Source organism: Bison bison, unplaced genomic scaffold, assembly GCF_000754665.1.
Source record: "Bison bison bison isolate TAMUID 2011002044 unplaced genomic scaffold, Bison_UMD1.0 scf7180017864490, whole genome shotgun sequence".
In the NCBI taxonomy this organism is placed as follows: Eukaryota; Metazoa; Chordata; class Mammalia; order Artiodactyla; family Bovidae; genus Bison; species Bison bison.
The window spans coordinates 9,087,304-9,114,246 of NW_011495049.1; the positions used below are offsets into that span (position 1 = coordinate 9,087,304).

The 26,943-nt window shown below is 35.0% G+C and overlaps 1 protein-coding gene across 5 annotated transcripts in view; it reads left to right on the forward strand.

Moving 5' to 3' along the window:
• Positions 1-26,943, forward strand: part of XRCC4 (X-ray repair complementing defective repair in Chinese hamster cells 4) — a 331,245-nt gene that overhangs the window by 117,459 nt on the left and 186,843 nt on the right. For all 5 annotated transcript variants that reach the window (XM_010863382.1, XM_010863379.1, XM_010863383.1 and 2 more), the window contains exons 4-6: positions 11,248-11,414; positions 18,047-18,199; positions 19,249-19,355. In XM_010863382.1, coding sequence (XP_010861684.1) covers positions 11,248-11,414; positions 18,047-18,199; positions 19,249-19,355 — 427 coding nt within the window. The remainder of the gene's footprint in view (positions 1-11,247; positions 11,415-18,046; positions 18,200-19,248; positions 19,356-26,943) is intronic.

The following is a 26,943-nucleotide window of genomic DNA, read 5'->3' on the forward strand; positions in this document are numbered from 1 at the left end:
GGGGATTACACACGGCCTGAATAATTGGAGGGTGGGCAGATTGGGGACAGTCTTAGAGGAAATGCTGAGTACTTTGTAAGCACTCATTTTTCTGCCTGTAATCTTCTGAGGGCTTTTTGTTAGAGTGAGTTCTGAACTTGTTACTGTAGTCCGCAAAATCCTGTGTGAATTAGTTTCCTATCTCTTTCCAATCCCATCTCTGTTCTCCATCTCAGTTTTCAGAAGGACTTGTTCTGTGACCACTATATCTAAGCCTACTCTGCCCTCTAGTCACTATCCTATTACCATTTTATTTTCTTCATTAAATCTACAACTGGATGAAATTATTATTTGTTCATTGGTGTTGTCAGTCCTCTACTAAAATATAAGGACCAAGTGAGTAGACAAATTGTTTTTCTTGTTCAAAATAGTGTCTCTAATGCCTAGCACATAGTACATACTGAAAAAGTCTGATAAATGAATGAATGAATACATTCTATATTTAACCATGTAAAAAAGGGAATGCTAATTTGAGTCATATATAGCTCCTATCTTTTTGTGGCTTTTGGACTAGTACAAGAAAAAAAAATACAGTATCTACTACTGTAGGCAAGAATCGCTAAGAAGAAATGGCGTAGTGCTCATAGTCAACAAAAGAGTCTAAAATGCAGTACTTGTGTGCAGTCTCAAAAATGACAGAATGATCTCTGTTCGTCTCCAAAGAAAACCATTTAATATCATAGTAATCCAAGTCTATGCCCCAATAACTAATGCCAAAGAAGCTGAACGGTTCTATGAAGATCTACAAGACCTTCTAGAACTAACACCAAAAAAAAAAGATGGCCTTTCCATCATAGGGGACTGGAATGCAAAACTAGGAAGTCAAGAGATAGCTGGAGTAACAGGCAAGTTTGGCCTTGGAATACAAAATGAAGCAAGGCAAAGGCTAACTGAGTTTTGCCAAGAGAACACACTGAGGGTCATAGCAAACACTCTCTTCCCACAACACAAGAAATGTCTCTACACATGGACATCACCAGATGGTCAGTACTGAAATCAGATTGATTGTATTCTTTGCAGCTGAAGATGGAGAAGCTCTGTATAGTCAGCAAAAACAAGACGAGATGACTGTGGCCTAGATCATGACTTCCTTATTGTAAAATTCTGATTTAAATTGAAGAAAGTAGGGGAAATGACTGGACCATTCAGATATGACCTAATCAAATCCCTTACTATTATGCAGTGGAAGTGACAAATAGATTGAAGGGATTATATCTGATAGAGTGCCTGAAGGACTAAGGATGGAGGTTCGTAACACTGTACAGGAGGCAGTGATCAAAATCCTCCCTTCTTAAGAAGAAGAAATGCAAAAAGGCAAAATGGTTGTCTGAGGAAGCCTTACAAATAACTGAGAAAAGAAGAGAAACTAAAGGCAAAGGAGAAAGGGAAAGATATACCCAACTAAATGCAGAGTTCCCAAATAGCAAGGAGAGATAAGAAAGCCTTCCTTAGTGATCAATGCAAAAATAAAGGAAAACAATAAAAAGGGAAAGACTAGAGATCTCTTCTAGAAAATTAGAGATACCAAGGAAACATTTCATACAAAAATGTGCACAATTAAGGACAGACACAGTATGTATCAACAGAAGATATTAAGAAGAGGTGGCAAGAATACACAGAACTATACACAAAAGATCTTAATGATCCAGATAACCACAATAGTGTGGTCATTCACCTAGAGCCAGATGTGCTGGAAGCAAAGTCATGTGGGCCTTAGAAAGCATCACTAAGAACAAAGCTAGTGGAGATGATGTAATTCCACTTGAGCTATTTCAAATGCTGAGAATGTTGCTGTTGAAGTGCTGTAGTCAATATGCCAGCAAATTTGGACACCTCAGCAGTGGCCACAGGACTGGAAAAGGTCAGTTTTCATTCCAACCCCAAAGAAAGGGAATGCCAAAGAATGCTCAAACTACCACACACTTGCACTCATCTCACACGCTAGTAAAGTAATGCTCGAAATTCTCCAAGCCAGGCTTCAGCAATACGTGAACTGTGAACTTCCAGATGTTCAAGCCGGTTTTAGAAAAAGCAGAGGAACCAGAGATCAAATTGCCAACATCTGTTGGATCATCAAAAAAGCAAGAGATTTCCAGAATAACATCTACTTCTGCTTTATTGACTACCCCAAAGCCTTTGACCATGAGGATCACAACAAACTGTGGAAAATTCTTAAAGAGATGGGAATATTAGACCACCTTACCTGCCTCCTGAGAAACTTCTATGCAGGTTAAGAAGCAACAGTTAGACCTGAACATGGAAAAATGAACTGGTTCCAAATTGAGAAAGGAGTACGTCAAAGCTGTATGTTGTCACCCTGCTTATTTAACCTATATGCAAAGTACATCATTTGAAATACCAGACTGGATGAAGGACAAGCTGGAATCAATATGTGACAAATATCAATAACCTCAGATATGCAGATGAAAACACACTTATGGCAGAAAGCAAAGAGGAACTAAAGAGCCTCTTGATGAAAGTGAAAAAAGAGAGTGAAAAAGCTGACTTAAAACTCAACATCAGAAAATGAAGATCATGACATCCAGTCCCATCACTTCATGGCAAATAGATGGGAAAACAATGGAAACAGTAACAGACTTATTTTCTTGGGCTCCAAAATCACTGCAGATGGTGACTGCAGCCATGAATTTAAAAGGCGCTTACTCCTTGGAAGAAAAGCTATGACCAACCTATACAGCATATTAAAAAGCAGAGACATTATTTAACCCACAAAGGTCTGTCTAGTCAAAGCTATGATTTTTCCAGTAGACATGTATGGATGTGAGATTTGGACCATAAAGAAAGATGAGCACTGAAGAATTGATGCTTTTGAACTTGGTGTTGGAGAAGGCTCTTGAAAGTCCTTTGGACTGCAAGGAGATCAAATGAGTCAATCCTAAAGGAAATCATTCCTAAATATTCATTGGAGGGACTGATGCTGAAGCTGAAACTCCAATACTTTGGCCACTTGATGCAAAGAACCGACTCCTTGGAAAAGACCCTGATGCTGGTAAAGATTGAAGGCAGGAGAAGAAAGGGATGAGAGAGGATGAGATGGTTGGATGGCATCACCGATTCGATGGACTTGAGTTTGAGTAAGCTGTGGGAGTTAGTGATGAACATGGAAGCCTGGCGTGCTGCAGTCCATGGGGTCGCAAAGAGTTGGACATGACTGAGTGATTGAACTGAATTGAACTGAAGAAAAATGCAAGTAGATTTTGTAATGCTATGTTAATTGTTTCTAGAAGTCCTGACTTGAGAAAACGTATCACTTATTAATACACATTTGGCAATTTTTCAACTTATCTCTAATAACGGGAGCTGATATTGTGGATAACCATATAACTCTACAGAGAAAAAAGAGAATTAGATCAAGGGTCCTATCTAGGAAATATCACCATTTACGCTGTAAATGAAAGAGAAGCATACTATGAAGAAATGATTAGATAAGTGTTATGAGGTTTAATAGAGTGCCAGGAGATCCAACGTACTGTTTCTTTTTCAGAACCTAATATCAAACTTATAGTAACAGGTAAATAATAGGCAACCCCTGACATCTACCTACCCTACTACTCCCAATCCAATTTACTGTTGCTAAAGTCTTTCATGCTAAGTAGCTTCAGTCATGTCTGACTCTTTGTGGCCCTATAGACTGTAGCCCACTGGGCTCCTCTATCCATGGGGATTCTCCAGGCAAGAATACTGGAGTGGGTTGCCATGCCCTCCTCCAGGGGATCGTCCCAGCCCAGAGTTCGATCCTGTGCGTCTTATGTGTCCTGTATTGGCAAGCAGATTCTTTACCACTAGTGTCAGCTGTTGATTCTAAATCTATGTATAGAGTATTTTTCATTGTTTATTATAACTCCTAATTAGACTAAGATAAATCTTCTTTTTCCTATATTTTCCGTGAACCAAAAGGTTTACCATCTCTATTTCAAGGACATGATGGAATAAACATTTGTAGTCATTTAAAGTAACAGTAACTTCTGAAATTCCCTTATCGCAAAGACATTTGGGCTTTTCATTTCATTTCTCTGATTCCTACTAATGAATTTTGTAATTATGAATACCAAATAATTCTTAGATGATACTTAATATATTACAGCATACAGCATACCGTTAAAAATGCTAATAATTTGTAGGTCTATATTAGAACTCAGTGTATTTTTTTTTAATTTTTGGATTATTGCATTTTGGTTGTAAGGACCTAGAGGGTCTACATATCTGAAGCCCTGCATATACAAGTCTTACTTGATCATATAATCATCTTAAGATATTTAAACATTTTAAATAGGTTTAAGAAATGTGAACAAGAAAATAATTGGAAAGTTGAGATTAATAGTCTCACAATAAAGTTCTCTTATCTGTTTAGAAAGTCCCATGAGCATTCTTTTCTCAGTTCCAGCTACTGTGGAAGATAAATATGCTCAGTTGTCAACCTAGGTACGTCACTGGTTTAGAATACTTATTTGTAATATTTTAAATTTAAATCTATAATAACGTTTCAAGCAGGTCACAAAACCAAAGAGTTAATGATACAAACATCTTAGTAAAAAATATTATTCTTGATTAAAAATACAGTTGATGATTAATGTAATTAGTCCAAAATATTACAGTTTAGTTTCCTTTTTACTATTAACTTGACTTGTTTCCTTTATTACTAGAATTTTGTAACTGTGTATTATAACAACTATGTATTTACAGCTATATGTTTTTCTATAATATAAAAATATCCTGTATTACAAACTATAATGAATAGGGTTTGCTTTTTAGTGTACACATATCGAGACACAGCTAAACTTTTTAAACATGTCAATAAATTAAAAGCACATACTGAAAAAAAGGAATTCCATTTGTTTGCCTAGGAATCATCTCAAGATATCTTTATTCCTCCTTTTCCTTTAGGTTTACATCTTGGTTCCCAGGACAGTAACACAGATTAATTCTGCAAGGTTATTTAGACTACGTTGATAATGTATCAACCTCTTTAATTGATATGTTCTAAGCAGAGTTCAGCTTACACCTTGAGAATCCTCCTGTCCCCAGAAACAATAAACAATTCCCCTGAAATTAGTGTTTCTTTTGTGTATTTTACTGATACTATATATTCTCTTTTATCTGTGTGGCCATTCCAAAGAACCTGAAAACAATACATATACATTCTTACATTTTTCAAAAAACAAATCTTTTTGGGTTTTATTAAACCTATGTATTATCACAGTATCAGGAGCTATTACACAGTCTTTTAACCATGCCCTTTTTCTGAAATTATACTATTCAATAAAATAAAACTTATCTCTTAAAAGCTTCAAGATTTCTTAATTTGTATTTAGAGTATCACTGTCCCAATTATTTATTTTACCTGAAATATTATAATTTTATTCTCTTATTAATAAATATCATAGAAGTTTTAAAAAATTTAGGTCTTTTATTAAGCAGTATATGTCCAGAGCTCTATAAGACACTGTGGAAGTTAAGGAAGACATACAAGATATGGTCTCTGATCTCAAAGAACTAAAAATTTAAAGGAAAACACTGCATTTCTGAAGCAACAAGAGAGATACACAGAGGATGAAACTGGGTGAAAAATTGTGTGAGACAAATCTGAATTATTAAGAATAGAGAAGCTAATACAGGCTAAAGTAGATAAAGAGAATTTGATCTGGGCTTTGAAGTGATGTGTAAAAGGATATGGCATTTAATCTTGCATTTAAAGATGTCCAGACTAAAACACCAGCTAAGGAAAATGGATATGTTTTCTGAAATTGTGAATTTTTGATGCAAATCAGATAAAAAATGCTTTGTTTGTGTTGCTTGCTAAAATAAATGACAGAGTCAACTAGTGCAACCTAATATGATTACAAGTATTTAAAAAATTGTTTTGAACTTTTTTGACAAAGAAAAATAAAAACATAGCTTAATAGATTATAGACTGAGTGAGGTGCTGAGTATAGATCTGTATATAGAAAATTCACCATAAGGTCTTAAGAACTAACTGCAAAAAATTTTATTTTTGCCCATTGTGGTTTCTGACTCTGGTTTTACTATTTGAAGTCCTAATTTTATATTGCAGATTATTTTGAAATTACAGAACTAATAAAGAATATCTGTGTTAATAGCCTTACATGTCCAACAAAAAACGAAAGTAAAGGACTTTTAAATCGATACAACCATCCAGTGTTACTTTTGTGGGAATTTGCTAACACTCATTTATTTATTTATTTATTTTTTAAAATATAAATTTATTTATTTTAATTGGAGGTTAATTACTTTACAATATTGTATTGGTTTTGCCATTATAAAACACTGGTGAAAGAAATCAAAGAGGACACTAATAGATGGAGAAATATACCATGCGAGACAGCTAACACCTTTTTAAAGTTTCCACTTTTATTTGAAGGATGGTATAAAGATGGGTTGGATGTAGAGTTAGAGCACAGAAATATTTTATGCTTCTCAATTCATTAGGCCTGATTTGAGGCCCTCTGATAAGTCCAGTGCAATTGGGCATGTGGTCCATTACATCTGTAATAAGGTGGACAGGCAGGAACAGAGATAGTGAGAGTGAAAGGGCGTTTCCTGCCTTGGTTCTGAACTATGTGAATACAGACAGGATGGTCCAGATGACTCATGTTCGCATACATTCCAGAATTTTTCTACAAAATAAGCGGAATATTTCAAGTAAAATATTTTTCTTGGATTGAATTTTAAATACTTCTTGATTATTTTCATTGTTTCAAATAATAGATGTTCACACCTGTTGCTGCTAAAGTCACTTCAGTCGTGTCCGACTCTGTGCGACCCCATAGACAGCAGCCCACCAGGCTTCCCCGTCCCTGGGATTCTCCAGGCAAGAACACTGGAGTGGGTTGCCATTTCCTTCTCCAATGCATCAAAGTGAAAAGTGAAAGTGAAGTCGCTCAGTTGTGTCCGACTCTGTGCAACCCCATGGACTGCCGCCTACCAGGCTCCTCCGTCCATGGGATTTTCCAGGCAAGAGTACTGGAGTGGGGTGCCATTGCCTTCTCCATCACACCTGTTAAAGGACCCCAAATTAGTGAATATAATTAGAAAAATAGAAACTGAAAAATACTTGCCTGCTCTTAAGAAGAAATGACATTTTAAGCTTATTCTACACTGAGTAGCCAAGAAAAAAATTGAAGAATTCTCTTTTGGAATTTTGAATATAAGCATTTGAATGATATTTTGAAAGAAGTTGTTTGTTATTAGTGATTTAAAACTGTTACCTTTATCTTTTGCCATCTTAAATAGGTTAGGGGGTTGTGTTTACCTGTCCATTTGTATTTTACTTCATTCAGGATCAAAATGTGAGCCTGACTATAACACTCAATGGATAATGATTCATTATCCATTGACATTGTTGCAACTTCCAAGTGATAAAAAAAAAAAAATTATTTCCTTAATGTCCATCTTAGTCAAAGCTGCCCGACAATTGTGAAAATGTGAGAATATAAAATCATAGTTTGGGTTTATGTTTTACTGATGATCTATTGTCTAAAAATAAAATATGCTTCATTTTTCTTCTGTATTGACTCAAACAAGTAATATTCTATAGCTGATCTTTATCTTATGTGTGTTTGTTTGCATAAGAGAAGCTTTAAAAGGTTAAATACTCAAATTTACTTTCAATTCTTATATAATTTGCATAGATAAAACTTTCCTATTTAAACTTAAATACTTGTTAAATGGACTCATTATATGTACTTCAAAGCAAGAGTTTTTGGCCATTTGATTTTAAGTTTACGAGAAATAAATCAGATGTGACAAATAGTCTGAGATAATTTCAAACTTCTTGTAAGTTTTCCAAGTCTTTTTTGGGTAAAGGTTTAATAATAATAATTATGCTATTTTAAAAGTATAATTTAATAATAATTGTAATGTTAAAATTAGAATTCAGTTTAAATTTATAATTTAAAAATTATAATTTTACTATTCTAATTAAAGTTAAGCTCAAATTGCTGAATTTAGGTTTTATATATATGTATATACACAACTATATGTACTCATTGAAATAAAGCACAATTTTTCTTAGTCTGTTTCCATTTTTTTAAGGAACAGAAAGAGGTGAGATAAAACAAATTAAAGCATCAAGCAGACATTATGACCTGCTTAGATTTCAAAAACAAAATACATAAATACATACAAAATTTATTTGTGGCTAAACCAGTATTCTTCAGTCCTTGTATAACATTTGTGCCCATAATACATTATTATGTGCCCATGAAAATGAAAGAGGAGAGTGAAAAACTTGACTTAAAACTCAACATTCAGAAAACTAAGATCATCGGATGGCATCCGATCCTGTCACTCCATGGCAAATAGATGGGGAAACACTGGAAACAGTGAGATACTTTATTTTTCTGGGCTCCAAAATCACTGCAGATGCTGACTGGAGCCATGAAATTGAAAGATGATTGCTCCTTGGAAGAAAAGCTATGACCAACCTAGGCAGCATATTAAAAAGCAGAGACATTATTTTGCCAGCAAAGGTCTGTCTATTCAAAGCTATGGTTTTTCCAGTAGTCATGTATGGATGTGAGAGTTGGACTATAAAGAAAGCTGAGTACCGAAGAATTGATGCTTTTGAGCTGTGTGTTGGAGAAGACTCTTGGGAGTCCCTTGGACTGCAAGGAGATCCAACCAGTCCATCCTAAAGGAAATCAGTCCTGACTGTTCATTGGAAGGACTTATGTTGAAGCTGAAACTCCAATACTTTGGCCACCTGATGTGAAGAACTGACTCACTGGAAAAGACCCTGATGCTGGGAAAGACTGAAGGCTGAAGGAGAAGGGGATGAGAGACGATGAGATGGTTGGATGGCATCACTGACTCAATAGACATGAGTTTGAGTAAGCTGCGGGAGTTGGTGATGGACAGGGAAGCCTGGTGTGCTACAGTCCATGGGTTCGCAAAGAGTCGGACACGACTGAATAACTGAACTGAACTAATACAAGAATATTAAAATCCTTTGTTTTCCTTCACATTTTAAGCAAGTACATGTAAATATTTTTCAACATCTAGGAATTCTCAGTATTTAAATCTTTTCACTGAGTTTCTATGGTATTAAAACATCTATCTGTGGTTTTAATCTGAAAATTTAAAAGTAAATTGGTAAACATAATTCATCCAGAAAAGTTTACTCTGTGGGGTTAAACAACTGAATGATCCTAAATTATAGGAATTAACATAAATGTTTTATAAAGTACCACTCAGATTGCAAACACTAGAGTTTTACTTTAGGACTTTTATTTTTATTTGTAGATTGACTGATATGATTAGTCTCAGAATTATCAATAATTATAATAATATAAAATTATAATTATTAATAATAAGTATTAATACTTAATTAAGAAATTAAGTATTTCTTAATATATATATATAACATATTTATAGGAGTGTGTCTTTACAGATAAGATACTTTAGAAATATTCCTATCAGTGGATGCCATAATAGAAACTACTTATCCAGGAGGCTAAATAACAACACAAACCAAAAAAAAAAAAAATTTCTGTACTCTCAATATTGCCACCTACTCAATGCCTTTAGAATCTCTGTTTAGAATTATGTGTAGATTTGGAAGCTAATTCTTCCTCTTACTTGTTGTTTGTTTAGCATACTCCTTATGTCAGCAAGTAGTTTAACAGGATAGTATAGTGGGATCTTGATTTTATTCCTTTGATATGTTAGATAACCACTCTGAACCTCAGTTAAAATGGATATAATAATAGTTCCATTTGGTGATGATTAAATGAGTTTATATTTGTGCTATGCTTGAGTTATACTTCAACTATAAGATATGATAGCTATATAATTTTAATTGTCATTTAAAATCTTATTTTAGTTATAATAATTCTAATAGAAAGGATAATTATGTGCTGTGTGCTTAGTCGCTCAGTAATGTCCAACTCCTTGCAACCCCATGGACTATAGCCCACCAAGCTCCTCTGTCCATGGATATTCTCCAAGCAAGAATACTTGAGTGGGTTGCCATGCTCTCCTCTGGTGATCTTCCCAACCCAGGGATTGAACCCAGGTCTCCCGCATTACAGGCAGATTCTTTACCATCTGAGCCACCAGGGGAGCCTAAGGATAATTATAGTCATTATTATTAAATCATTGTGTTTTAGTATCTTTATCTACCAAAACAAGGAGAGCCTGTGTCTCTTTTAGAATTCCTTAACTATAATAAAGATGTATTAAACTATTTTATTTTGTAGTGACCTCTAGTAGAAGATTTAAGATATTTTTATATCTTACCTCTGCACAAAAGTACTCAAGTTTGACATATGGCATTATCATTTATAATTTATAATAATAAATTATTGGTTTTTGACAGAGAAGTAATTACTGTTCCCAGGTTTATAAATTTAAAACCCTATATTTCTCTTAGATATTACAAAAATTTTGCTCTTTCTTCAGAGATAGCTTTTACTATCAGTATTAACAGAAACTGGAGTTTAGAATCTTCATGTATGGGCCTTCCCTCGTGGTCCAGTGGCTAAGACTCTGTGCTTGCATGGCAGGAGGCATGGTTTCCATTCCTTGTCAGGGAACTAAGATCCTGTAGGCATGCCATGCAGTGTGGCGCAAAAAAAAAAAAAAGAGTTTTCATGTGAAATTTATTTTATTATTCTGAGTATGAAAGTGAAGGTAGAGTCGCTCAGTCGTGTCTGACTCTTTGCGACCCCATGGACTGTAGCCTACAACGCTCCTCCGTCCATGGGATTTTCCAGGCAAGAGTACCGGAGTGGGTTGCCATTTCCTTCTCCAGGAGATCTTCCCAGCCCAGGAATAGAACCTGGGTCTCCCGCATTGTAGGCAGACGCTTTACCATCTGAGCCACCAGGGAAGATGTATAGTGATTTAAAATATGTACTAGACAGTAAAAACAGATGGTAGCATGTTTTTATGGTATTTATGTTGTTTTCATTTCTGCTAAAATGTGAGAGAGTGACTTACCACTTAATTTTTTTTCCCTTAGGTTTTATGTTGATTTATATGATAAACCTTAATAAGAAAGTAGGAGGTTGCCCAGTAGTTTTGTCCACTGTATTTATATCTGGTAAATGCACTATATTTAAATCTTACACCTTTTTTTCCCTCTCAGAAGAAAAAATATATATTTAAAACTGGGCCACTCAATCTTGATTTTCTTCCGAAACTAATCATGTTTTCTTTTGATCCTAGTTCAGGCTTGGTTCCTTCAAACTAGAGAAAATTGCAAGCCCAGCTGAGGTCATTAGAGAACTTATTTGTCACTGCCTGGACACCATTGCAGAAAGCCAAGCCAAAAATGAGCACCTGCAGAAAGAAAATGAAAGGCTTCTGAGAGATTGGAATGATATTCAAGGACGGTGTGTACATAATGTGCTTGTATCTTAAGAACACTAAGCTCTTTATATTATTGTAGCTCTGTTTATGATTTATACACTTATGCTATATGTAGAGTATCATATATTTAAAAAGAAATGTGTCAATGATTATACCTCTACTTAATGTGATTAAACTAAATTATTGGTTGTTATTGTACAGTATAGGAGAACAGTAACACTTTTAGGTCATTCGTATTTGGTGGCACCAGCAAACTAATAACAGTAAGAAGTAATTGGACAGTGGTGATCAGAACCCATTAATAGTAAGCAAAGTTTAGGAAGTTTGGTATTTATAAGGATTAAAGTGAAAGTGAAGTCACTTAGTTGTGTCCAACTCTTTGCAACCCTGTGGACTGTAGCCCACCAGGCTCCTCCATCCATGGGATTCTCCAAGCAAGAATACTGGAGTGAGTTGCCATTTCTTTCTCCAGGGGATCTTCCTGACCCAGGGATCAAACCCAGGTCTCCTGCATTGCCGGCAGACGCTTTAACCTCTGAGATTAATAATGAATAAAAAAGAGAAATGAAATATAAATAAACATAGTTGATTCCTTATTTGAAATCTTTTTATGAATGACATCTATTTCAGGTGAAGTATGTTTTGGCTCCTGAGAGAAACTTATTTTTTGCAGATTGATTGAAAGTTCATATTCTCAGCATTTTAAAAAGAAGTAGTTGTTACTGCTGGATAAGACATTTGGAAGCCTTTATTTTCCTGATTTTGCCTCTTTAAACAATGAAGAAGAAAGTGACCTATCTTCTCAGTTATGCAGTTTTCTCAATTATATTGTGATCTAGGCTGGTCCAGGGAATAGCTGTATTACTCTATTATGTACAAGATATTTGAAAGAAATGTATGTTGGGAATATTTGAATCTCTACAAAGACATATTAATATAATATGCATGTATTTGTTAGTATATACATTGTAACATATGAAAGAATTGTGCAGAATATATAAAATAGTAATAATGCTCATTATTACATCCAATATATAAATATTTTTTATCTTTTATTCAATCCATAAACATAAGAATATTTGAACATTTATCAATTTAGGGTCTTTTTAGGGTACTGACTAATATTGTTCTATATGTGCATCAGTAAGTATATGGGGAAGTGTATGAAAAATATGAAGGGTTTTTATCAGTATATCCTTTTAAATGAGGTTTACTAGAAGAAATAATTTCTATACATTCATTTATATTTATTAATCAATGTAAGGCATGAACCTAACACCTATCACCTAAAACTTGGTTATATTTGACTCTCATTTTTATATTAATAAAGTATCTTATTTTCTTTTGGTTCTGAATTAATTTTTATCTCCAATTCTATAGTTAGACCAAATCAAAATTATGTAAATGTCAAGAAACCATACAAAAAAATATGTTATTGTTTCTTTTAAATTTTCCCTTTGAAATTCTTGTTGCTGTGAATTAATATAAAATGTTCTAGAAAGCATGTTTTGGGACTTATACCAGTACTCTGGGTGTATTTTTCTATTTTATATTCAAAATAAATCAAATGAAAGGAGATGTACTCTGGTCGTGATAAGCCATTATTTTAAAAACTCAAAATACCCTCAGGATGATAGGAAATTTGATCCACAAATTGCCCACAAAAATGCAGACTGGGTACTTGGTACTTGAGCAAATTGCTTTAAAATGTCTGCCAGAGGTTGAAAGAGGTATTATCTCATCAGTATTCAACACCACTGCCATAGGATGGAAAGCAGCAGGGAACAAAGATGAGACAGTAGAGACAAATACACCCTGTGCTGTAAGACAGTGTGTGAGGGTACATATAATATGTGTCGCACAGGTGCTCAATTTGCTATTTCTGAATTATCCAGAAAATTCTTTTGTGTCATTGTGACAAAAAGTTACCTATTTGATCAAATGCACAGCCATGTAGCTTGTCACCAGTCTTATGCTCCATCTATTCATTTTTTTTTTCTGAGTCCTGGATCACATACCTTTTTCAGGAATTGAAGATGTGTGTTCTTGGAATGGCCCTCCAAACAGAGGAAACAAAATCTACTCCAGAGAATTCTAGGCTCTGGATGTATTCCAGATGTTAGATTAGTAGCTTTACCTAGTTTCCAAATTTGGTTTTCTTTCCTATCACACAGAAAGTGGCTGTTTTAAAGAGTTGTAAATACACCTTGGTCACAGCCAAACTGTATTTCCTGAACTGTTCCCTGTCCAGAGGCGTAGTTCACTGGGAAATGAGCGAAGGATTTACAACTACTGCTTCCATAAGGCAGTAGTACTGGTCAAGAGTCTTCAGAGAGATTAGAAATAGGACACAGACATTCGGAGTTAGGTATCTGTCCACATAGAAAATAGAGTTGAGGCCCTCTCTTTAGGCCTAGTCACAGTTCAGTTTCCTGGGCTGCTCCTGATTAGTCTTATATCAGTGTCCATTCATGATTCCATTATTTCTTTATCAGATTTTTTTTCTAGACTACATGTGCCTGGAGAGCGAGGAGGGGCACAAAATAGTTGCTGAGAATTCACTTAGAAGCTATGGTAGATAGGTCTGAAATATATTTAATAGAGAACTGAATATTATATGAGCAAAAAGCATATCATGGGAAATGTTTATGTTGTGTTAAGAGGAGAAATGTGAGTTACCAATATGGAAGGTATCTCATTTTTTGTAAAATACATCTTTAGATAAAGAATATCTAGAAGGAGAAAATTAAATGATACTAGTGTGTGTCTGTGTGGATCACAATAAACTGGAAAATTCTGAAAAAGATGGGAATACCAGACCACCTGACCTGCCTCTTGAGAAACCTGTATGCAAGTCAGGAAGCAACAGTTAGAACTGGATATGGAACAACAAACTGGTTCCAAAAAGGAAGAGGAGTACATCAAGGCTGTATATTGTCATCCTGCTTATTTAACTTATATGCACAGTACATCATGAGAAAAGCTGGGCTGGATGAAGCACAAGCTGGAAACAAGATTGCTGGGAGAAATATCAATAACCTCAAATATGCAGATGATACCACCCTTATGGCAGAAAATGAAGAACTAAAGAGCCTCTTGATGAAAGTGAAAGAGGAGAGTGAAAAAGTTGGCTTAAAGTTCAACATTCAGAAAACGAAGATCATGGCACCTGGTCCCATCACTTCATGGCAAATAGATGGGGAAACAGTGGAAACAGTGGCTGATTTTACTTTTTTGGGCTCCAAAATCACTGCAGATGGTGATTGCAGCCATGAAGTTAAAAGACGCTTTTAATTTGGAAGGAAAGTTATGACCAACCTAGACAGCATATTAAAAAGCAGAGACATCACTTTGCCAACAAATGTCCGTTTAGTCAAGGTTATGGCTTTTCCAGTGGTCATGTATGGATGTGAGAGTTGGACTATAGAGAAAGCTGAGTGCAGAAGAATTGATGCTTTTGAACTGTGGTGGTGGAGAAGACTCGTGAAAGTCCCTTGGTCTGCAAGGAGATCCAACCAGTCTATCCTACCGAGTGTTCATTGGAAGGACTGATGTTGAAGCTGAAACTCCAATACTTTGACCACCTCATGCAAAGGGCTGACTCATTGGAAAAGACCCTGATGCTGGGAAAGACTGAGGGCAGGAAGAGAAGGGGACGACAGAGTATGAGATGGTTGGATGGCATCAGCGACTTAATAGACATGGGTTTAGGTAGACTCCGGGAGTTGGTGATGGACTGGGAGGCCTGGTGTGCTGCAGTTCATGGGGTCGCAAAGAGTCAGACATGATGGAGCAACTGAACTGACGGAACTGAAGTGTGTGTCTGGAACTGTGGATTAACTTTTCTTCTTGATAGTATTTTTTACATATATTTTTGTATTTAGATATGTATCATTATAATCAGAGCCAAATCTAAAACTATTTCCATTTGGGATCATGGGGGAGAATGAATACGGTTTGAGTAAGCAATGAGGAATTGCAATAAGAGTGAAAAGGATGAGCTTTAACATGTATACTTTTAACATATATTTGCTGTTATTTTTTATTTGCTATTTAATAATTGCAATCCTCAGTTCAGTCACTCAGTCATGTCTGACTCTTTGCAACCCCATGAATCACAGCATACCAGGCCTCCCTGTCCATCGCCAACTCCTGGAGTTCACTCAGACTCACATCCATCGAGTCAGTGATGCCATCCAGCCATCTCATCCTCTGTCGTCCCCTTCTCCTCCTGCCCCCAATTCGTCCCCTTCTCCTCTTGCCCCCAATCCCTCCCAGCATCAGAGTCTTTTCCAGTGAGTCAACTCTTCACATGAGGTGGCCAAAGTACTGGAGTTTCAGCTTTAGCATCATTCCTTCCAAAGAAATCCCAGGGCTGATCTCTTTCAGAATCGACTGTTTGGATCTCCTTGGAAGGGACTCTCAAGAGTCTTCTCCAACACCACAGTTCAAAAGCATTATTCTTCGGTGCTTAGCTTTCTTCACAGTCCAACTCTCACATCCATACATGACCACAGGAAAAACCATAGCCTTGACTAGACGGACTTTTGTTGACAAAGTAATGTCTCTGCTTTTGAATATGCTATCTAGGTTGGTCATAACTTTACTTCCAAGGAGTAAGCGTCTTTTAATTTCAATCTTAGCTCCAGTTTAAACAAGTGACATTCCTGAATTCACTTACTTTTGTATAATTTATATGAGAAAGAAAACATTAGAATTATTGTATGTAAATCCTTAGGTCATTAGCTATATTTATTTTACTTTTTTAGTTTCAAATAACAATTCTCAAGTTCGGTGTTTGTGAGTAGGTCTTTTGTTTGTACTCAAGCATCAAGTTAGAAAGTCTCTAGCTTTACTCTGAGTTATAGTTATTAAACCTACAATTGGAGGCAGTTTTCAGCAGATTGAATTGGGTTGACACTCATGGAATCATTAGAATAGAAGAGACCTCGAAAGCTTTTCTCTGCCTTCAAGCTAGGATCACATTATAGCCAGATGAATTCAGTCTGATATTTTAAGACTCAAGAGATACCTTCAACTCCTATTGGTCGCCCATTACATTGTTTAAGAACAGTCACAGGCAGAAAATTCTTCCTTCCATCTATTGGTAATCTGAGTCCTTCATGGTATACTTGAAGGCCATTTCCTCTTGTTCTGTCATCAGAAAGGATGAGGAACAGCTGTTTACCATCTTCTTTAGTACTTAAAGGCTTATTAAATATCTCTTTACCACTGCTTTCTTTTCCATTTCTTTTTAGCATTCTTTGTCCTCTGAACTCTTGTGCAGATATTCTTTTTCTGAACAATCCTGACCTGGGTATAAACTTTGTCAGAGCTGAAAATACAAGGATTACTGTACTGTTTCTAAGTACCACATGTTAACATTTGTGTATTGATTTATTTTGGGTTATCATTTAATCTGTATTATTTGAGATGTTATTTTCTATGAAATCACCTTGTTTCTGCTCTCATTTTTGTTGTGTTTTTGACATTTATTCTTAAATTCCTTGTTTTCCCATCCAGAAATATTTTATTTTGAATATTCAGTGTTTTTTGTATTTAGTTTTTACCCTTTTAGTTTTTTTTTTAACTGGAGGATAATTATTTTACAATGTTGTGTTGGTTTCTGCTGACAACAAGCAGCTATATGTATACATTATATATACATGTATCCCCTCCCTAGTTAACCTACCTCCCACCCCACCCTCCAGTCCAACCCCTCTGGTTATCAGAGAGCACAGAGCTGAGTTACATTCCTTCAAGAAGTCCTCAACTACTTTTAAATGAATATATTGCATGAAATAATTTATGTTTTAATCTTTAAAATAGAGGTTTATTCATTGTCTGTGTGTAGGCACATATCAAGTATATTCAATTTCTGCTAGTCTACCTTCTTTATATATATATGAGGGATTAAAGTTAGTACTGTCTCTTGTTAGCTCATTTGAATATTGTAGAAAAAATTATAAATGATAAAGAATTTTATGTTTTGTCCTATATACCTAAATTTAAAGTATATAGTGTTTTACATATCTTCTTGGAAATTTCAAGTTGGATGCTTTCATTTATTTTATAAGTACATACATTTAATTGTGTGTGTATGTTTGCTGGATTATAAGATACAGCTTGGTATATGATGTTCTTGCTGTGGAGCAGTTCATAATCTATTTTGGGAGAACAGATTAGGTAAATCACTTAATCCCAAAATAAGATCATGGTTGCTATTATAGTAATATTAACAAAGTACCAGAAACAGGCTATAGTTACCTTTGTTTCAAATTTCTCTCACAAATATGTTCTTTTAGAAATAATCCAAAGATGTGAATAAGTTATTACATTTAGGAATTTAGATGTTTTAAAAGCTTTTTTGCTATGAATTTCCAATTTTGATCCTTTTCTCAGTGTGTAAACTACAAATGCTAATAAACAGTAAGTTCTAATTATTTGTTTACCAATATAAAACTTTAAATCAATGAAAACATTTTAAAGTGATTTTTTAAGTTGGAATTGTTTATTTTTAATTAATTTTTATTTAAAATGATTTTAATTGTATTTTTCTTGAAAAAAAAAATTGAAATTGTCTTCAGTATTAAATTGAATAATGCTAAGAAAACCCCACACCATATATTAATTGGTTTGTTTATTCACATTTTAGGTTTGAAAAATGTGTGAGTGCTAAGGAAGCTGTAGAGACTGATCTTTATAAACGGTTCATTCTGGTGCTGAATGAGAAGAAAGCAAAGATCAGAAGCTTACATAAATTGTTAAATGAAGTTCAAGAACTGGAAAAGAACATCGAACATAAGATGTATTTTTTACCTTTCTGTTTTGGGATGGCAGAAGCATACATTTTAGTGGAATTTCTTCCCAAAGTTAATGGAAGTTAGATGCAAACTTTAGTGACATATCATAGCCTGGGGTTGGATGCTGTGGTTGTTAATTGCAGTAGACTGGAGAATACACAACATAATCTCTCCATTATCTGCCCAACAGTCACACCTACACTTAAATCATACAACTGCCATGAGACTGCTAAATAATAGTAGTTTAATTATTTGGCATCACTAAGGAATATATTAATTAAAAACTTTCATCTTCTCCAGAACCACAAAGGTTGGGCACACATTTGTAATCCTGATCTAAGTAGTTGTTAATTTTAGGATCAAATGGCTCTGAGTATGAATATGTACTTGATTTTTAAGGAAGAATCATAGGTGACTTATGGCTGATATGGCTTGAACAATTATAATTACTTTAGGCATTAACTGATACAGGTTTGGGTCTATTATTCCTGAATCTGAGAGAAAGCACAAATTTACTAATGGCATAATATAAAGAATATAACATTTAGTATCAGATGATCCTAGTTCAAGTGTTGATCTGGTACTGAATTCTAATGATACTTGGCTTTGTCCTTTAAACTCTCTGTGCCTCACTTAACTGTCTTCATAATAAGAGTAAAGGTAGCCATTTCAGAATTTGGGGAAGACCAAATGAATTCTGCTCAAAGGCAGAACTGCTTTGAAATCAGTAAAGTACTGACCATTCTGTGACACACAGAAGATAATTTAGGAGAGTAGTATTGTGATTTGACAGATGAATAATAAATGATAATAAACTGATTCAAGAATTAATTACAGTGAGCACTAAACATTTACATTAGGTAAAACAGACACTTGTTCTTAAGAGAGTTAACAAATGGTCTTTAAAGTGCTTTCTTAATTACATAATTTCAATATATATTTGTTTAATTACAATGTTTTTCTAAGGATATTTTCTATAAATACTTACTGGTGAATTTGATACCTGGCCAAGAATGAACCAATGATTTATAATTCCACCTTTCTCTCTTTCTAGGGAAACTCCAACATGTTCTGAAATGACTACTGACAGAGATGCAATCTATGATGAAAGTACTGATGAGGACAGTGAGATCCCATCTAATCCTTCTGTGTTAACTCCAGGTAAAGTAAATACATATATTTCTTTTGATGAATACTCACTGGGGCTTATTTCTTATTATGGTAACAAACCGTAAAGAAAAATGTTTCGAAAATAATTTTTTCTACAAACACATTTCAGGGTTTTTACTCAAAAACCACAGCTACTTAATGTTAAAAATTAATATTCATTATAAAATGCAGCAACTCATTGGCAACAACAAAACAAACAAGCATGTCCACACATATACATACACACGTGTATGCCAAGGTACAGTGTTTCTTATTAAGCATAGATGGGTAAGTGGCAGGCAAGATATGACTGCATGATAAATATCTCCAGCTGAAAGCTGGCTGCCTTTAACATTTGAGGTCTTATCAGGCTAGAGCTACGTGAAGGAGCAGGGTGATCTAGAATGGTTTAGATTGTCCTGAGATTAAGTCCTCCCCCTATTCAGACGAGATCGGACACTTTCAGGGTGGTATGGCTATCGACTTCTCTTACGATTCAGAAAAGTGCTAAAATAGAGGCAGGTGGGTTAAGAAAAAAGATGAGAAATGGCAGTTTAAAGTACTTAAGCCTTACTTAATCGATCAGACCAGCAGCTTTTTAAACTCATGGATGATTTTTCTAGAGTTTTACAAATTGCTTTGAGGTAGGATCCCCTGAACTCATACATACAAGGTTCTGATATAAATGTTCGTTTATTTAACAAATATATTTTTGAGTGTTTATTATATACTGAGAACTTTTCTGTGCAGTAAGGGTGCAAAACACAGAAAGTTCCTCTTTCATGGAGTTTAAATTCTAGACAGGGAAACAGATAATAACAAGGTAAATAAATTTAAGTTTGTTGGGTAGTGGTAAATGCTGAAGAGAAAAATAAACCAGGGAAGGATAACAAAAGATGTCAGGGAGGAAATAAGAATGAGGGTTGTGATTTTAGCTAAGGCACCAGAAAAGACCTTGGTAAAAAGGTAATAAGTCTGTCTGTGGAAAGAACATGCCATGCTGAAAAAGCAGTTGAATACAGAGGCCTTGATGTGTGAGTTTGCCTGATGTGTTCAAGCAATAGCATGGAGAGCAGTATGCATAAAGTGAAAAGATGAAGACAGGAAGAATTAGGACATGAGGGAGGCCAGATTGTGTATAAGGTCTTACAGGTCATTGTAAGGATTTCAGTTCGCACTCTGAGTGATACTGGAAACTGTTGCAGAGTTTTAAACAGTCAAGTGACATGATCTGACTTGTTTTAATAGGATTAATCTGTTGTGTTGAGAATAGGGTCCTTACTACAGGAGGATCAATATGGAAGAAGATATAACAGACAGAAAGCTAGTTTAACAATGAGTGAAGGATTAGAGTGGCTTAGACCTGAGTGAAAGCAGTGAAGGTGATAAACGAAGGGAAGATTCTAGAAATGTTTAGAGGCAGCAGATTTGCTGTAAAAGTGAATTAGAAGGGAAAGACAGCAATGATGGTAAGCTTTTTGGAATGAAGTACTGAAGGCAAGCAATTGAGGGAACTACCAATTTGGGAGAGAGTGTAAGAGGAAGGTCTGCACCTCAGTTTCAGAAACATTAATTCTGAGATATTCAGCAGGGAGCTGGACATAAAAATTTGTACTTTGAGGGCGGGCTCGCTGCTGACATATAAGTAAAAATGGTATTTAGAGCTTGCTGAGATCTCAAGGGAGTTAGAGAAGACAAAAGATCAGTGGTCCAAGAATGCCATACTAACACACTTGAGTGTACAGAGGTGGGAAAGATGAGGAGACCAACAAAGAATGAGGGGGCCGCAAATATTGTAGGTGTGGTATCTTGGAAGGCAAGTCAAGAAAGTATTTCAAGGAGGAGACAGTGATTAGCTGAGTTAAATGCTTCAAACTGAGCAAAGATGATAAGGATTGAGCACTGACTGCCGTATTTAGCAACACAGATGTTATTAGGGATCTTAATAAAAACATTTTCAGTGGACTGGTGGGAAATAGAAGAGAATAGGAGATTCAAAAGGAATGAGAAGAGAGAATTGGAGAACAGATAGCAAGTATGAGCAATACTTTTAACAAGTTTTACCATTAAAAAAGAGGAAAGACCCAGGTCAGTAGCTGAAGAGGAGGGTGAGATCAAGAGGGTATTTTTTTTTTTTCTTAAATGAGAGAAATAATGTCATGTTTGAATACTGATGGGGTGAAAAAGGAGAGAGGGGGAAAAAAGTGTCCAGGCAGTAGACAGAAGTAAGAAATCCTGGAATATTGTCTCTAAGTAGATGAGATGGGATCAAATACACAAATGGCAGGATTTAGTTAGCTGGGAGCTTGGTTGCTTCTCCCAATGATGGGAAAGAAGGTAGAATAAATGGATAAAGACAAAGAAAAGTGTCTACTTGTATTCATGGAAATATACTGGTGTTGATTAATTTAGTTGATTGATTAATTCGAATTAGATCACACAATCACACACAAATTCTCATTTTCACATGAGAGTAAAATTTCTTTTAATTTGGAGGCTGTGCTTGGTTTACATTGCTACTGCTACTGCTAAGTCACTTCAGTCGTGTCCGACTCTGTGCAGCCCCATAGACGGCAGCCCAACCAGCTACCCCATCCCTGGGATTCTCCAGGCAAGAACACTGGAGTGGGTTGCCATTTCCTTCTCCAATGCATGAAAGTGAAAAGTGAAAGTGAAGTCGCTCGGTCGTGTCTGACTCTTAGCGACTCCATGGACTGCACCCTACCAGGCTCCTCCATCCATGGGATTTTCGGAGGAGCCTGGTAGGGTGCAGTCCATTAGTGGCCCATTTAAAATGAAATCTCTTTTTTAATAATAATCAAATGTAATTGAAAGTTCACAAGGAAAGGGAATACTCTTTCCATTTGAACATTCTGAACTTCTATTAAACACAATGGCCTTTGATTTTGTTCCCTATTCAGAGTGTCTCACAAACCTTTGATGTAGATGAAAATTATTTTTGAAGAGAAAATATATGGTTAAATATGGGTATATGAGAATAGGGTCCTTTATGTGTTCAGTCTCTTTTAAGCAAAGCTTTAAGCTATAATTATACTATTTTAAATTTGGCAAAATTTCTCCTCTTCAAAAATGTTTAGATCATTGAATATTTTTTATATATTTTACATTATTTTTTCTTTAACTCATATCTAGTTCACTACATATTTGACCATGGGTCTCTGATTCTCTCTCTCTCTGTCTCTCTTTTTTTTTTTTTTTTTTTGCATTTAACTTGCTTTTGACAAGTTTTAATTAAGAGCATTTTTATTAGAAATTTTAACTGTTCTTTTCTCTCTGCGTCTTTAAGAAGTATTCATGAAACTAAAGTTTGCTTTAAAGAAAAGTGAATCTTAGATAGAAAGTGCTTGATATGTCATTAAGCACTGGACTAAACAGATATGAGGAGAAGCATTTTATATGTTAAACAATAAAATGAGCCTCATAATATACCAGATTTCCATAAACTATTCTTCTTTGGTGACAAAATATATTCTTAGTCCATGGGATTTTCTCTTATCTAGCTTAGTCCTTTGGCTTTTTATATATTATTATTGAGTATTTGGGGAGAGCAGTGAGAATTTCTTCCTTAACTTATTCTGCCATTTTGACAATAACTTCTTAGAGTATAAGTAAATACATGAATTTATTTTAGATATTGCAGGTTCATGTATGCTTTCTATACTATAAGAACAAGAGGAAAACAAATGAATGGAATTTAATACATTTATCTTTCAGAAAACCATTTCTTTCAATGGCTAAATGTGTAACTTGATAATAATTTTTATTATGTAAATATATTTTCATCATTAATTATTAAAATCACCAAATTGCCTCATGAGTTGTTTACATTATTACCTCATTCCTACAGAGGTTTAGTGAGACCAGGATCATTTAGTTATTCCATAACATTCATTCAAGTAAAATATTTCTTTATGTGTATACCCAGAAGTAGGGTAGGAGTGTCATAGTTTGTAAGAAACTAATAGGTAACCTCATGCGAAGAGTTGACTCATTGGAAAAGACTCTGATGCTGGGAGGGATTGGGGGCAGGAGGGGAAGGGGACGACAGAGGATGAGATGGCTGGATGGCATCACTGACTCAATGGATGTGAGTCTGAGTGAACTCCGGGAGTTGGTGATGGACAGGGAGGCCTGGCGTGCTGCTATTCATGGGGTCGCAAAGAATTGGACAGGACTGAGCGACTGAACTGAACTGAATAGGTAACATTTTTATGAATAAGCAATCTGTTTTATTACTTTTTTCCTCCAACATTTTTAAACTTTCCTCATTATTAGGATTGTTGAGGAAATAACTAGTGACAAGTAGTCCAATCTAATAAATGACATCATGTTCATATGTACTATACCACATTTAAAGGTTTCGAAAAGTCTTTAAAGCGTTCATGAACAGTTTATTAACTAACAGGAGATCTCTGAGGTATTCTGAAATTGGAACATCACAGTTGATACCACCCCGTGACTACATTTTATATTTTTCTGTAGTAAAATTTGCTTTCTCTATGTTCTAATTTCCAAAATTTCTAGAGAGCAGTGGTTTTATAAACTTTATTATTTCCTACACTGTGACTGCATACTAAGTCCTAGGGTTTGTAGGTATTGCACTTTATTTCAGATTATGATAGATAAGCTAGGTGCTGTGTTCGCTATTTATAACTCGGTTCTCGGATTACAAAGGAGGATAGGTCATTTCACTCTCTTCTAGTGGGTATTAGTTCCTTGTGGCATTAAGACTCCTGGTTAGTCTGGATTTTTCCTACCTCCAGGATTGTTTCTGTTTTTTAATTCAGTGGAAACCTACTGGGTTATTATAGGTATCATTAAACGATCTTCTCTACAGGAAACCCTCTTTCTTTAGTTACCATTCAAGGTAACACCTGATGTCCATTGCTGTGGAGAAACTTCAAGTTGAATTATGTGCAGTGAATAACAGAATCTCACCAAAATATCCAGTGATATAAGCATAATTGATATAGCATCTTAGTAACAAAACATTACTAAGCAACAGTTTATCCAAGTGGCTTTTCAATTGCCCCAACAATATCTGATCTAACCTAAGAAATAATTTAGGATTATGCAGATTTTTATAGTTTCCTAATCATTTTATACTATATTAAAAGTAGAATTATGTGAAAACAGTTTTTAAATATATATGAATGTTCTAAGAATTTTAAAAATTATCATAAAGCATTTATTAGTCTTAACATAATTCAAATTGTGTGTGAATATTTAGTGGAAAAAATTAGATTTATTTTATAGAAATAGGATCTTTATGTGAAGTATTTGGAAAACATGGTTAACTGTGTCCTACTTAGCCACCACAAGGGGAATTATTTTAATGTCTCATTAATTATGTTTAATATAATTTAAAACTTACTTTAATGGATAGTCAATATTTTTAAATTATAATTATTTCTAATAAAAATTAACAAATTTCTTACATTTAGAGAATAGTTAAATCAACCTTCCTAAAAGTACAAATAAGAAATATACTTATTCTAGAATGTTTTTGCTTGCTACACTTTGTATTAAAGGTCCACAACCACGAAAATCAGCTTTCTTACCACTTTCTCCATAATTATTAGCCTGAAATTTAGCACATTAGTTTAATTAGTCTTCGTTCGTATCCAACAGGAAGGTCCCTGTATAACTGCTATCAGTAATTCAGGCTTTTGCTTAGTTGGTGGGCTTCCTGAAAGGAAGTGTGATTATAGAATGGCCTTTTTGAAAATAAATGAATGGCTGTGTCAAACAGTTGATGAATACTGATATAGTAGCTTTTAAAAATAGAACAGAATCCAAAATTTCCAACTATCAAAGAGCTCGTTGCTTTGAACACTGAATGTCCACTCACAGAAGGGATAACATGTCCTGCCAAAGAGATTACTCAGAATTCAGCTTTAGAATCGTAGATTATGTCCTTAATATTCTCCAGCTTGTTTATCATAGACTCATTTGTTTCTAAACCCTAAATAAAAAGCTTGATTTAGAATAACCTATCACAAAACTGGAAAATCAATTTGAGTAAATTTCCTAGCAATCATGGGCTCTTATTCATAAACTACCTTGTGGAAGAATGATGACATAATTTGAGGAATCTAGATCTAATATAGTTATAGATCTTCTATTATTAATACAAGCCCATCATTTTTCAGAAGAGACAGAAGCCTAGGAAGGTTGAGTACATTACTGTTGGTCACACAGGAGAAAATAATGAGAAAGTGTTTGCCCTCTGTAATGATTGATTGCCTACCTTTGCACATTTCTTTTTGAGCTATTATAAAAACCCTGGGGAATGTGCTAGCACTAAGGAAGTTGTCACCGATGCAATACAATAATGATAACATGTTTTTCTTCTAAAGAGAAGAGAAATCCTAAAGAGAAAAGAAAGCATAAGTTTTCCATAGAGATAGTCAGTATTATTAAATAAGGAAGGCTTTATGACCTAAACCTTTTGGAGAAAATTCCAGAATGTACATATTTCTATTGAGGTCATCCTTTGTATATATTTTTTTAATTGAGATACAGTTGACATGTGACCTTGTGCAATGTGTAGATTTGGTACATTTATAATTACAATGTGACTACCACTGAAGCGTTAGCTAACACCTCTATCACATGACATATCTAAATATCATTTCTTTTTTCTGGTAAGAACTATTAAAGATCTAGTCCCATCAAAACTTTGAAGTTTTTAATTCAGTATTATTGACTCTAATTATTATGCGATGCATTAGATCTGCAAGACTTACTGATCTCCTAGTTGTAAGTTTGTAATCTCAAGTAGTATTTCTCCGATTTCCAACCCCTGTCCCCTAGTAGCTGTCATTCTACTCTGTTTTTATGAGTTTGGGTGTTTTAAGTCCACATATAGGTGCAATTTACAGTGTTTGTCTTTTTCTGTCTGACTAACCTCACTCCCTGTGTATTTTAATTGCTTTAGACTTTGACTTAGTATATTATTTATTTGAGAACTCTCAAATGTATCAAAGGTTTTTAGCAAATCTATGATAACTTCTCTGTATCCCACTATTAAAATGTAACTTTGGTATAACTTCCTAGTGATAGCTTATGGTGAAGGGTGTCAGATTCGTGATCTCTGAAAGAAAGAATTTCACTTTCGGACCAAAGACATAGCTTCAGTCACTTGGAGCTTCGTGTGGCATTTTTATTAATGGAAAGGGATGGAGAAAGCTTCTGACATGGACATCGGAGGGGTATAGAGAGCCCCACCTGCTAGTCTTATCAAGTCCTTATGTACTTTTTCAATTAGTTACTGATGATAGAAAGGTCTTACCAGACCCACTCCCACAACATACATATCCTTGAGCAAGGTGAGTTGTTTTTTTGTGTGTGTAATCATTAGCTCTGGGATTAAAGAAACTTCAGTTCAGTTCAGATCAATTGCCCAGTCATGCCCAACTCTTTGCGACCCCATGGACTATAGCACGCCAGGCCTCCCTGTCCATCACCAACTCCCGGAGTCCACCCAAACCCATTCCATTGAGTTGGTCATGCCATCCAACCATTTCATCCTGTGTCAACCCTTTCTCCTCCTGCCCTCAATCTTTCCCAGCATCAG